Source organism: Amborella trichopoda, chromosome 11 (assembly GCF_054954075.1).
Source record: "Amborella trichopoda isolate Santa Cruz 75 chromosome 11, AtrichopodaSantaCruz75HAP2 v2.0, whole genome shotgun sequence".
NCBI lineage: Eukaryota > Viridiplantae > Streptophyta > Magnoliopsida > Amborellales > Amborellaceae > Amborella > Amborella trichopoda.
This window is the reverse complement of record NC_142346.1, coordinates 37,077,766-37,091,006: the sequence shown is the minus strand read 5'-3', so window position 1 is coordinate 37,091,006 and position 13,241 is coordinate 37,077,766. Positions and strand designations below refer to the sequence as shown.

General features: G+C 34.3%; 1 protein-coding gene across 2 annotated transcripts; it reads left to right on the top strand.

The window, feature by feature from the left end:
- The first annotated feature begins 3,650 nt into the window (after positions 1–3,650).
- Positions 3,651–11,490, top strand: LOC18436776 (O-fucosyltransferase 10). Of its 2 annotated transcripts, none has more exons than XR_016044546.1 (10): positions 3,651–4,032; positions 4,716–4,830; positions 6,188–6,255; positions 6,684–6,772; positions 7,021–7,218; positions 9,002–9,206; positions 9,304–9,471; positions 10,568–10,740; positions 10,846–11,036; positions 11,125–11,490. XR_016044546.1 is itself a non-coding variant. In XM_006846998.4 (10 exons), the coding sequence occupies exons 1-10, from the start codon at positions 3,745–3,747 to the stop codon at positions 11,252–11,254; spliced, it is 1,620 nt and encodes a 539-aa protein (XP_006847061.1). In that variant the 5' UTR covers positions 3,651–3,744; the 3' UTR covers positions 11,255–11,490. The 2 variants fall into 2 exon arrangements, 1 of the variants encoding a protein (XP_006847061.1); XM_006846998.4 differs by having other exon boundaries at positions 10,573–10,740.
- Positions 11,491–13,241: the final 1,751 nt, after the last annotated feature.

Sequence of the window (13,241 nt, the reverse complement as noted above, 5' to 3'; positions counted from 1 at the left end):
ATTTCAATAAAAAAAGAAAAGGAAAATTTCTTAAAACTACCAAATATAGATTTTTTAAGCACTTTACCCGTTCAATTTTTTCTAACATATTTTTTTTCTAAAACCAACTTGTTTCTAGCTAATACCCCCAATACAAAAAGTTCACTTTTTTTTTTTAATGAAAATTTCTTTACATAACAAATTATTTTTGCTGGAGAGGGCGGTTCTGCATTTACCCGCTCAACTTTTTCTAACATATTTTTTCCCAAAACCAACTTTTTTTAGCTAATCCCCCATACAAAAAGTTCATTTTTTTTTTTTTTAATGAAAATAACTTTTCCTTACATAACAAATTATTTTCGCTGGAGAAGGGGAATTATTTTCGCTGGAGAGGGCAGTTGGGTGTTTAAAAGAGGCAGGGCGATGATTATTTTGTTGGAATGGGTGGGTAGTACGACATTTTTTGAAATAGTAGTCCGGCATTTTGAAGAAGTAGTGGGACGTTTAAAAGTGGCTATACAGGCAGTCTGGCGTTTTAAAGTGGTCGTCTGATATTTTGAAGTGAGTAGTCCCACGTTGTACAAGTGCGGTTTTTTCTTTCATTGGGATATGTCGAGAAAGGGTATTTTCATCAAAAATTATTAGCTAAAAAATTTGGTTTTGAGAAAAAATATGTTATAAAAAGTTGTATCGGATAAAGTGCCTAGAAATTCCATATTTGGGTATTTTCCCATGAAAAATACTAAAGCCTGTTATTTTTATGAATCAGAATAGCATGTGGATATGTGCTCTCTCAGATCATTCATATTGGTCATTCGAGTCTTATTCTAACTATTTGGAATGCATCTTTATTAATATATAAAAAATAAATTTAAAAAATAAAAATTATATTTTTAAAAGTTAATTTGAGACATCACTTCTTGTGAGACTACCATCCTTTCACATCCATCCTCAACGTTGATGGGTCAGAGGACATTAATGTAGAATTCCATCCCCTGACGCAGAATACATTTTTCCAAATTCAGAAGCAATGTATTTTTATATTGGAAAAGTGCTTTATGAGTAGGGGATGTGAAACTGCATTTGGGGTTTCCGAATGCATTTCACCTCTATATTAAAGATGGATACATGGTGGTCCCCCCAAAAAGATAAAAACTACTGAAATAATTTTTTTCCAAAAATTATTGTTTGGAATTTTTAATTTCTTTTACATATAAATAATCTCCACCTTAGAAGTTATATATAGCTAAAAAATTAAATCTAAATCCATTAAAAATAAAGGAAAATGCTAGAAAATTAAATCTAAATCCATTAAAAATAAAGAAAAATTACGTAAATATCTGCTTTAGTTTATGTTATTACCAAAATATCAAATACTTTCCATTATTACTGATATGTCCATTTTTTTGGACTTTATAACAAATTTTTTTTTTAAAGACTAGAAAATTTAAAAATTTTAGTTCTTCAACCAAAAATTTTAAATTTTCGATTCTTCGATAATTGAAAAATGTTTTCTATCTCTTGTGGCGTATTCTCTCTCAAATCTCTGACGTCATAGTTATTCGATAAAATCAGAGAGGAACAACTAAATTTAAGATAAATCTCAAGGGTTATGAGATTAGAAGATTAGGATAAATCTTGTGACATATTCTCTTTCTACCTCTTTTGTGGTGTTTTTTCCCTCTAGTGGCGTTTTCTTTCTCTTATAGCGTTTTGTCTCTCTACCTCTCTAATATCATGATTATCCGATGAAATCAAGGGAATAGCAAGTTTGTAATCTCAAGGGTTATGAGATTAGAAGATCAGGACAAATCTTGTGACGTATTCTCTCTCTACCTCTTTTGTAGTGTTTTTTCCCTCTCGTGGTGTTTTTTCTCTCTTATGGCGTTTTTATTCCCTAGTTCTCTGAAGTGATGATTATCCGGTAAAATCAAAGAATAGCAAGTTTGAGCCCCTGAATTTGGGAGAAATATCAGGGATTATGAGATTAAAAGATTATGATAAATCTCGTGGCATGTTCTCTCCGGACTTCTCTCTCGTGGTATATTCTCTCTATCTCTATAAAGTCATGGTTATCCGATAAAATTAGATTAATAACTTGTTTGAGGCCCTAAATTTAAGAAAAATCTCAGAGATTATGAAGATTAGGGGAAATCGTATTCACTCTTTATCTCTCTTGTGGTGTTTTCTCTTACTTGTAGTATTTTCTCACTTGTGGCGTATTCTCTTTCTATCCTTCTAAAGTCATGGTTATCCGATAAAATTAGGAGAATATCTAGTTTGAACTATGAGATTAGAAGATCAGGGAAATCTTGTGGTGTATTATCTCTTTACGTCTTTTGTGGTGTTTTCTCTCATTTGTAGCCTTTTCTCTCTCTACCTCTCTTAAGTCATAGTTATATGATAAAATCAAGAAGGACCATTAGTTTGAGTCCCTGAATCTAAAAAGAATATAAAACTGATGACCCAGCCTATGATGCCCTACCTTGAAGAAGAGATCTCTTGTCGGTTCAAGCTCTCCTACCATGAAGAAGAGATCTCTCATCAATTTATGCTCTTCAAGTTAAGCAATGGGAATATCCAGACTAGGCCAAATTTTTCTCTTAATACACCCGGGTGAAATTTGCCCAAAAACAAAAGATGCTAGGTGAAGGAGTGAGAGATAAAAAAACAACCATTTTTACCATAGGAGTGAGATAAAAAAACAATTATTTTTAACTGTATAATGGAGAGAGAGAGGTAGAGAACACGTTACCCACAATAGAAAAAAAAATAAAATAATAATAAATAACTAATTTTTTTTTTTTTGAAATCGGCATTGCCGTGATTTCGGTTTTTAAAAAACTTAATGTTTTTTTATTGAAGTCCAAAAAAAAAAACTAATATATGAAAGATAATAACGAGAACTAAAATAAATATTTATATAATTTTCCCTATTATACATGAATCTTCCTCTAAGAACCTTCGTCGTTTCGTATACTCCATTAACCACAATGTGGCCCATGATATTCCCAACAAGCTGGTGTCTTTTATTGAGCTTCATGCCAAGCCTCGTGCTCTCTCTCTCTCTCTCTCTCTCTAGAATCAGTGCTCTTCTCTCTCTAGAATCAGTGCTCTTCTCTCTAGAATCATGAAGTCTCTTTTCCGTCCTGCGGCATGCACTTTTTAAGTGAAGTCCAGTTAAAAAAAGACAAGAGGAAGAAAGGGAAAGAGGAGCATCTAACAAAATATCCTCTCTCTTCTGGTGGCCATTAAAACCCCCACCAACTCATTTACTCAAACTACTGATACTCTAAAAAGCTCTTGCACCCATGGTGTCCCAACATTCCCTTTCATCCCATTTTTTAGAAAACTAATCTCTTTCTCTCTCTAAATCTCTCTTTTTCTCTCTCTCTCTCTTTAAACGTTTATCAGTCACCCCATTTGAGGAGAGAGCTGGACTCTCTCTCTATATATCTTTATCACTCAAACTAAACACATTTTCTCTCTCTAAGGCTCTTTCCCACTCACCCCATTTGAAGAAGAGAACTGAAGTCTCTCTATATCTCTCACTCTCGGAGTTCCTTTTAAACACGTTTGTAGAGGAGAGCTGAACTCTCTCTCTTGTTTCACCCCATTTGAAGAAGAAAACTGAACTCTCTCTCTAAATCTCTCTGTCATCCCATTTCAAGAGAACTATCTTTCTCTCTGATCTTTTTCACTCACCCCATTTGAAGAAAAAACTAAGCTTTCTCTGTCGCTCTCTGTGTGTTTCTACTTGTGATCATGGGGTCAAGCAAGGTCTCTGCTTGTTCATCACCTGTATCTCAGAAGAGCTTTCTTGTAAAGGTGGCGTACATTGTGTTCTTCTCCTTCTTTACGAGGAGGGGGAGGGGTCGATTCAGTCTTCTCCTGTTTGGTCCTCTCCTTTACGTCTCTGCAATGCTCATTTGTGCCGGCCCTTTTCCGTTTTCTACAACTCCTTCACTGCCACCGGGCTCTCTGTATCGGAGTTCGGAAGCTTTTTGGAAGCTATGGCCTGCAATGCAATCTGATAATGGCTCCTCAATTGAGGTCGGCGCTCTGTCTCTGTTTCTTGGTTGTTTCCTTTTCTTATCTTTTTGGCTTACTGTTGTTGGGTCTCTCTTCACTTTCTAGGATTTGGGTTTGATGCTCTCTCTCTCTTCTTGTTGTTGGGTTTTTTTTGGTTTCTACTGCTTAGGCCTTTTAGAGTCTTTCTCATATGAGCTTGGTGCTCTGTCTATCTGATTTTTTTTGTCACAGGGATCTCTGTAGGGTCTTCTGTAATGTCTATCCTGCAATGCAATATCAGTGAAATTCATGTCCTCTCTCTCTCTTGATGGTTCTATTTTCCACTGTTTTTCTGGTTCTTTAGCCAGTGCATCTAATGAAGATGCAGTCCAGGATCTTCTATGTAGTTTGGTTTCTAATGTTCTCATGCCTTCAGAAGCTCTGGAGTGCAATGCGATTTACCAATGGCCATTTCATTTCACTGATGTTGCTCTCATTAATGGCCATTCCACTGATGTTGCTCTCTCGCTCTCTAATGGGCATTCCACTGATGTTGTTCTCTCTCTCTCTTTCTCTCTCGTGTTCATTCTTTGGTTGTACTGGTGTTTGGAACTTTTGATCTTTGTTTATGTAGCTAATGACTATATCGCACATTCTTTCATGATTTTGGATGTAACTGATTGCTTCAAAATACATTGCCTTGTGTTTTTCTTTTGATTTTGTAGCTTACAGCAGTCTGGAAATATCATAAGAGTCCTGCTGGGTGGAAGCTTTGTGCAAATCAGACATCGAAACCATTTTATCAGAAAAGAGTGAAAAACCGGATATTGCAATCATCTGGTATGTTTCAATTTTTCTTGCTGCTTTTATATAGCTACTTCATCTATTGAGTGAGGTGTGTATAAGGTGCCCACCTTGTACCATACAAGTACGGCACCTTGAAATTTTGTTGGAAGTTGTAGTTCCAGTATGGCTTAAAAATCCATGCTCAACCCGAATTATGAAATTTCAAATTCCAAAAATAGTATAGATCGAGCATATCTATAAAGTATAAACACTTGAAAATCTTGAAAATAGTCCATATAACTTGTTAAAAGATACACTATTTTTAAGACTTGAAATTATTATTATTATTTATATCCTTACATCTCTAGATCAAGATGATCAATTGGAAGGTTTTCTAACTTTGGAACACTCTTTTCTATTGGATTTTTGAGGTGCGTCTTAGTTCTAGAGTATAAGGTTGCAACCTTGTATACATTTTTTCCTTATTTCCTTACACCATCACCTAGCACCTTTCTCAATTATTCACTTTTTATACCTTTTCTTTTGCATGGAGCTTGTATCTTCTCTCTCTTTAATGGCCATGAGCCCCATTGTTTTCAAGTGGCTCTCTCTCTTTAGTGTTTGAGAGATGCTATACTTTGATGAACTGAAATGCATTGGAGAAAACAAGACCTGAGAACTAATATGTGGATGCTGAAGCCTCAATGAAATGACACTCATCAGGACTTGTGGGAAAAGTCTAGTATTCTAAGTATAATTTTAATGGAGATGTGATTTTTCTATTTGCCTATGGTATATCAGCCTGCCTACCATTGCCCACTGTGCTCCTATGAATGCTTCTTGTTTCGTTTAGATATAGAAAATGTGTTTTTACATGGAGGTCTATACGGGATTTAATAATATTCACCTTTTTGCATCCAATACCTTCGTGTTGATTAAGTTTGACAATGGCAGGTAGATGCTCATAAAAGCTCTAAAAAATGTGTTGGTTTATGTTTGTTTTGTAAGTATTGATCCATTGACTATGTTGAGGTTTATAATTTCTCGTGGAATAAATCTGGACAATGTGACTTCTTTTCATAATAAATTTTTATGGATCCTGATGGGCAAGATAACTTTGCCAAATAGCTATGGAGAAATTCTATCGCTATAATGTTATTTCGCGTCCTGGAACTGCTTTTCATTACTGTGGAAATTATGAGTTGTACGCTAACATTCAAAGAAAAGGATTATCAGTTGTAAGCTATTGATAAGCTGGGCTGTAAGAAAAAAGGACTTATGGATCCATGTATCCATATTCATTTGAGTAACACATTATAAAGTTGCTTTGTTGCTTCACTTAAAACGAAAAGAATGATCTGCTTTTTCTTTTTATGCTAATATTTTCTCATTTTAATTTTTGAATATCCAGAGTTGTCTCCTGCAAATGGCTATCTGATTGTTGAAGCTAATGGTGGTTTGAACCAACAGCGCTCATCGGTATGATGCTACTTTAAATTATTATTTGTATTTTGTTGAAGTCACCATTATTTGAATTCCTGTCACCATTGTTTGAATTCCCTTGATAATGTGTGTGTGGATGTTAGGAATTGTATTATTCTTGTGGTGTTTTAATGAAGACTCTGGAAATTGGTACTTCATTTCTACATAAAAGAATACTGTTCCACAATAAGCTTATAGCACATGACAGATTTTAGGCTATCATGCATAAAAGTACAAGAAGCCTCTGAAAGTTCACATTATAACTGAAAACTCCTGTAATATCTTTTTCATGTATTACAACACATGCATAGCAAAACTCAGGCCAGCAAGGCTTATTGTTGGTTTAATTTTTCATATTTGTAGTTTTCTCAGTGTAGTTAATGCCTTTTGCCGTAACTTTCTTTTTCTTTCTGTTTTTTTGGCAGATATGCAATGCAGTGGCTGTAGCTGGACTACTGAATGCTATTCTTGTTGTTCCTGAATTAAATAAACATAGCATTTGGAAGGACTCTAGGTAAGAAATTTAAATTTTGTGTGATTCTAACTTTTGTAAACATTGTCATGGGGTGTTACTGTATACAGAAATCCTTGGGAACCTCTTAACCACGTAACCTATGCATGTACTACTAATCAACCAACCGATGCTTAATTTGTGTGCACCTCCATTATTTTCAAAGTTTATCAGAATATTTTGCTCCCTCTATGATGTGTTCACTGGAGAGTGACTGTTTAAAAAGCCAATTTTGGTTGATTATTTTGCAGCAACTTCAGGGATATCTATAACGAGGACCACTTTATGAATACTCTACAGGGCCATGTGAGGGTGGTTAAGAGGCTTCCAGATATCTTAATGGAGAGATTTGATTACAACATTAGCAACATACCAAACGTAAAAGTGAATGCCTGGTCACCAGTTCGTTATTATTTGGAAGCCATTTCTCCTCTGTTGCATGAGACAGGGTATGCAGAAAAACTCTTCATGCATATTTTTTATGCACCTGCATTTTTAATTCATTATATTTTGATGGGTTGTATCATAAATTCATCACTTGAATGCTGCAGAAACATACGAAGAAGAGGGAATATGGAATGTGAGATATATGTTGCTTCAAGCCTAGACATTCTTCTTTTTTGGAGTGATTTGTGTTTGAGATAGTTGTACTCTATGAATGCACTTCCCTTACTTTTAGAAAATATTTACATCATATATAATTTATATGTCCTTGATTCTTATAGTTATTACACAGCAGTTATTTTCTAGGCTTTCATAAGTTTAGCAATGAAAAGTTATTGACAAATAATACAGTGCTTTAAGTAGTTTTAATTGGACCATAGGAATCATAGTCAATGATTTCATCTTTATTAAACATGAGCATCCGTAACCTGGCACTTGGCTGGTTTTGGCACTATTTCTCTTTACTAGCATCCACTAAGCAAACCAAAGTTTGCAAATATAAAGGCTCTTAAAAACTACTAGACAACTGAAGACCAAAGGAGCAACCATGAATAGTCTAATGAATCATGGATATGAGAGAGGACTGGGAATTTGACATGTATTCCCTTGAAGTTCAGAGGAGGCCACTCTATTTGTTTTGCAAAGATCTTGTTTGAAGGTTTTTGGCGTTTATTGATTTCATTGAAGCATTTTGGCTATCTTTAGGGCATTATTACCAATCACAAGTTACCCTAATTTGTGAGCCATGAGAACTCCCAGAATGTGTAACCCACATTACTTTATACATCTCATTGTGGCTTTGCTTTCTGTATTCATTTACTTGCCTTCTACCCTTCAAGGTAATGCAATTAACTCATTCTTTGTGAACTACCAGAGCTCTGTATCCCACAAAACTTTATACATCGTACTTTTCGGAGTCACTTTCTATATGCATTTACATGCCTAAAAGTGTTGATATTCCTCTGTAAATTGTTTCATATTCACACTCTCTCTCGGGGGATTTGCAGCATGGACGTAACTGTTTATTATTTAACCTTTATGCCAAGAGGCTGAATCAACATGAAAGAGTTGCTTTTAAGAAGATGGTAACATTAGTGTGTCATCTCATGACCAACTTGCAGATGTTTTCACTGAATATTTGGACAGGGATCAAGGAATATTCATGCCTTCAAACTTTTCTCGTCTAGAAACAACCTCTAGATTTTACAATATCCTTTTTCCACCCATAAGTACCTCTTGTTCTTGGCCGATTTGCATCCATAATTATGAGTATATTTCACACTTTTCCAGGGCAATTGTCAATGTACTTTACATGACCACTTGTCAATCTGCTTTCTGCGTTGACTCTTGTAATTTACTCATCATTGGGTGCCTCGAACAATACTTTACTAAAAATATGTTGAGTTTGTGCCTCTCAAATTTATAAAATGTGCCACTGTCTCTAGCCACTAACCATAAAGGTCATAAATGCATGAAAACCACTCTCTCTAATGTTTGGGAAATGCTCAAATCAATTAAGTAGCTCGAATTAGATTATTGGATTTAATGGCCATAAGAATTGAATTGAGGCACAAGACTGCTATACCAGTGCATTCTCTCTATAAGATTTTGAGAACATAGTGTCATCAACTCATTAATGGCTTCTAACTTGCAATTCCATAAATTTACATAATGACCAGGTGCTCTTCTATTATTTGTTCGCCATGGAGTATTCATTTTATACTTGTGGAATTTTTTTTTAACATGGATTAGGTGCAAAGCATATGATAATTAGCCTTTTTTCTGCAGGGTAATACGCATTTCTCCATTTGCAAATCGACTTGCACAAAAAGTTCCACCAGATATTCAGTTTCTCAGATGTTTAGCCAATTATGAAGCTTTGACATTCTCTACTGCTATTATGTCTCTCACAAATAAACTAATAGATCGAATGAAGGAGAAAAGTTCTAAGTCCCATGGAAAATATGTTTCTGTCCATCTTCGTTTTGAGGAGGTATGGCTAGTTGCAACTATTTAGACATTTCCTTCTACCTAACAGCTGGGGTTCTTGAGATTCTCGTAACTGATTATTGCTTTGATAAAATCTGTAGGATATGGTGGCCTTCTCATGCTGTCAATATGATGGAGGAGAGGCTGAAAAACTTGAGATGGAATTTGCACGTGAAATAGGTTGGAAAGGAAAATTCAATCGAGAGGGTCGAATGATTCAACCTGAAATGAATCGTGTGAATGGGAAATGTCCTTTAACCCCCTTGGAGGTACCTAAAAGAAACTTTGAACTTTTCTAGCTTTAAATACTAGATAACAGTCATTACTAAGTTGTAATTGCTTAAAATATTATTTAAATGTGCCGTTTGGTTACTATTCATTATATAAGCATTGCTTTAGTGAATTTCATTTAAACTATATGCATTTGTAAATTGAATCAATTGGTTTTGCTCATTCAGTGAATTCTTGATAACTCTTTTTGTCATTCTTACTTTCCTAGATAACAAAGGCATGTGATAATATTGAGCTTTGTTTTGGAAAAATTTGTAGTAAGCTGGCAAACACCATTAGTCATTAAACATTTGCAGTACACTGGAACAACCATGGACTAATTCCAAAAATTTAGCCAGAAGGAAAAGTGATGGACAAGATAATTAAGCTTGGCACTCTTCTCCCTCAAGTTGGTTGTTTTGATGCCCAAATATCTTCAAATTGATCATCTCGACATCAAGATGTATAGACATGTGAAAAACATGGATTTCAAGTTTTGAAAATAGTGTATTTTGTAATGCGTTTTGGACCGTCAATTTTCAAGATTTTCAATTTTTCATAGATCTATCGATCTACACTATTTTTGAAAGCTTTAAACTTTATAAATAAATATGAAAATATATTTTGAGGCTATCACAAAGATTTCCTGAAACCACATTTCTCAACACTACTTGAAGGTAGGCTCTAATTTGATACTTTAGAGCCTAGGCTCTATACAAACCACACCCATACATATATATATAATTTACTTCAAAGGAAAATATGACTTGGGTTTCTTTTGGGATCCACCTTCAAGCGCTACTGATATCTTCGATGAACATTTATCATACTTAACGAATTTGAACATATACATCTCAAAGGTTGTCATATTTTATTTATTTAGTTATCTATTTAGTTATTTAACTTTTTGTTGATTCTAATGTTACTATTTTGTAGTTTGATTTTTGGAGGTGAGCTTCTGTGCTTAAATTATGTTCGCCACAACAGATCAAGTTAAAATGCCCTACAAACTGGTTTTCAGTCAAATGCATTAATGTGACAGATAATGAAATTCTGTGTAGTAATGAGACTTTTCTTTTCCGTTTCTTCTGTTAGTTTAGGTGGGGATGATGCTAAGGGGTATGGGATTCGATAACAACACTTCAATCTACATGGCATCTGGTAAAATATACCAGGCGGAAAGAAACCTGGCCCCATTATTGCAGATGTTCCCTCTTCTTCAGACTAAAGAAACTCTTGCCACCCCTGAGGAACTTGCTCCTTTCGAGGTACTATTGCTTTCACAGAGTTGCAACATATTATAACAAATTAATAACATCTCTCTCACGCTCTCTCTCATTATTTTGGTATTTTGTTGTTGCTTTTGATTTCAGGGTTATTCTTCAAGGATGGCTGCCTTAGACTATACTGTTTGCTTGTACAGTGAAGTTTTTGTGACAAGCCATGGTGGTAACTTTCCACATTTCTTGATGGGTCATAGGAGATACATGTATAATGGCCATGCCATGACCATCAAGCCCGATAAACGGAAGTTGGTCGTTTTGCTTGATGATCCTGGAATCAGGTTCTCTCTCTCTGGTAACCTATGTCTTCTGTTAACCCATGTCCTTGTTCTTTAATCCTCGATGACAATCCATTTCAAATATTTTCAGGTGGGAAACTTTTAAAGCAAACATGACATTAATGCTGCATAAAAGTGACCACACGGGATTCGCTATCAGAAAGCCCAAAGGGTCCATCTATGGTCATCCTTTCCCCGAATGTATGTGTCGTCATGGCTAGTCAAATTTGACTCACACATCTTCATATTCAGCTGTTGCAGTGAGCTGGAAGTTATCGAGGCCCAATGAATTCTGTTCATCTTGTAAACCAGAATAGTTTTCCCATTACTCAGTTCTGAGCTGGTTTGTGATGCAGTTGAGGTCTCCTTGTAAACAATATGTTGGTTCTCTTTGTTTTTGGGAAACAATATGTTGGTTCTCATTTGATCAATGGTGGATGTATGATTATTTCTTCTCTGTTTCGGTCTCCCCTGATTTTTAAATTGGATTTACATTGTCCACAGCAGCTCTATCAGCCAGAAAAAGCCTTGCATCCTGTCTTGTGGTGAGAGAGAGAGAGAGAGAGACACTAAATCTAGTTTATGTTTTATTTGTACAGGGAGACCAACACTATTCAAATTATATAAGTGAGTGCATGAAAAAATCTAAGGTGCGCCTCTCATATCTTGTCTAGTACAATGGCTGAGATTGAATCTAGCCCGATTCAAAACAAGGCGTGCCCAATAAAAAATACGACAAATATTTTCAAACATTATCTAATCTTATCATTAATGTTTTTCAGAAAATATATAAAGGAGACATTTATCTTTGGTATCAGGTAGTCATAATTAATCTTGATCATTGGATTTGAAATTGGGTGGCTGCATTTATTTTATTGATTAAACTCAAAATTCAATAAATTTTTTTTCGAATTTTGTGACACATCAAAGCTATCATATTTAACATTGGATGGTTGAGTGGTCTCATTATACGCATTCCCAATTTTTCTATTATTATATTTGTACTTGTTTTCTACCAATTATTACAATAATACTTCGTAGTTTTTTAAAATGATTAAATTACCTTTTTGTGGATGAGATGTTTAAAATTCTAAATATTACATTTTGGTGTGGAGAAAAGGGTGCGGTGTGTATAGAGCCGAGGCTCTAATCAATCAAAGTAAAGCCCACCTTCAAATAGTGTCGAGAAATGTGGTTTCAATATTGGAAATCTTTGTGATGGTCTTAAAATATATTTCATCTCTAATTATAAAAAGAAAAGGTTATATAGAGCCGAGGTTCTAAACAATCAAATTTGAGCTTACCTCAAGAGGTTGTTTTGATGTCCAAATATCTTCAAATTGATCATCTCAACATCAAGTTGTATGGACACGAGAAAGAAATGGATTTCAAGTTTTGAAAATAGTGTATTTTGTAATGCATTTTTGGACTGTCAATTTTAAAGATTTTCAAGTTTTCACAGATCTCTCGATCTATATTATTTTTTAAGCTTTAAATTTTATAAATAAAGATGAAAATATATTCTAAAGCTATCAAAAAGATTTCTAGAGTTGAAACCACATTTCTTGGCACTATTCAAGGTAGGCTCTAATTTAATTGTTTAGAGTCTAGGCTCCATACAAACGGCACCCAATTATAAAATTTCAAGCTTAGAAAATAGTGTAAATTGAGCTGATTTATGAAAATCTTGGAAATTGACCATCCAAAAATGCATTATTTTCAAATTTTGAAATCTATTTTTTTTCTCATGTCCATGCATCTTGATGTCGAGATGATCAATTTGATGATATTTGGGCATCAAAACAACCTCTTCTAGTGAAAATTTTGAGGTGCCTTTTAATTTGATTGTTTAGAGCCTCAACTCTATATAAATTTGTTCCTTTTGAAAATCCAAAACTTATTTAAAAATTTAATTTTCTGATTTTGAAATCCAATTTGAAAAATGGTAATTATAATATCCAAATATTGTGATTTTTGGATTTTTGAAATCCGAAAATTTGCATCTCGGTGTCACAACAATTTCAGATTTTGAAAAATTGAAATTTGTTTGAAAATTGGGGTAAAACATTTTAGAAATCCAAAAATTACTTTAAAATCAAAATTTCAGATTTTCAAATCCAAAAATTGCAATTTTTTTGAGAATCCTATATTTTTATGAAATTTGGATATTGAAAATCCAAAATTTTTTGTGAAAAAAGAAGCCTTGGA

Coding starts and splice junctions, on each gene's coding strand:
- LOC18436776 (XM_006846998.4), top strand. CDS start 3,745: ATGGGGTCAAGCAAGGTCTCTGCTTGTTCATCACCTGTATCTCAGAAG. Junction 6,256..6,683: donor TGAACCAACAGCGCTCATCG/GTATGATGCTAC, acceptor TTTTTTTGGCAG/ATATGCAATGCAGTGGCTGT. Junction 7,219..9,001: donor CCTCTGTTGCATGAGACAGG/GTATGCAGAAAA, acceptor TTTTTTCTGCAG/GGTAATACGCATTTCTCCAT.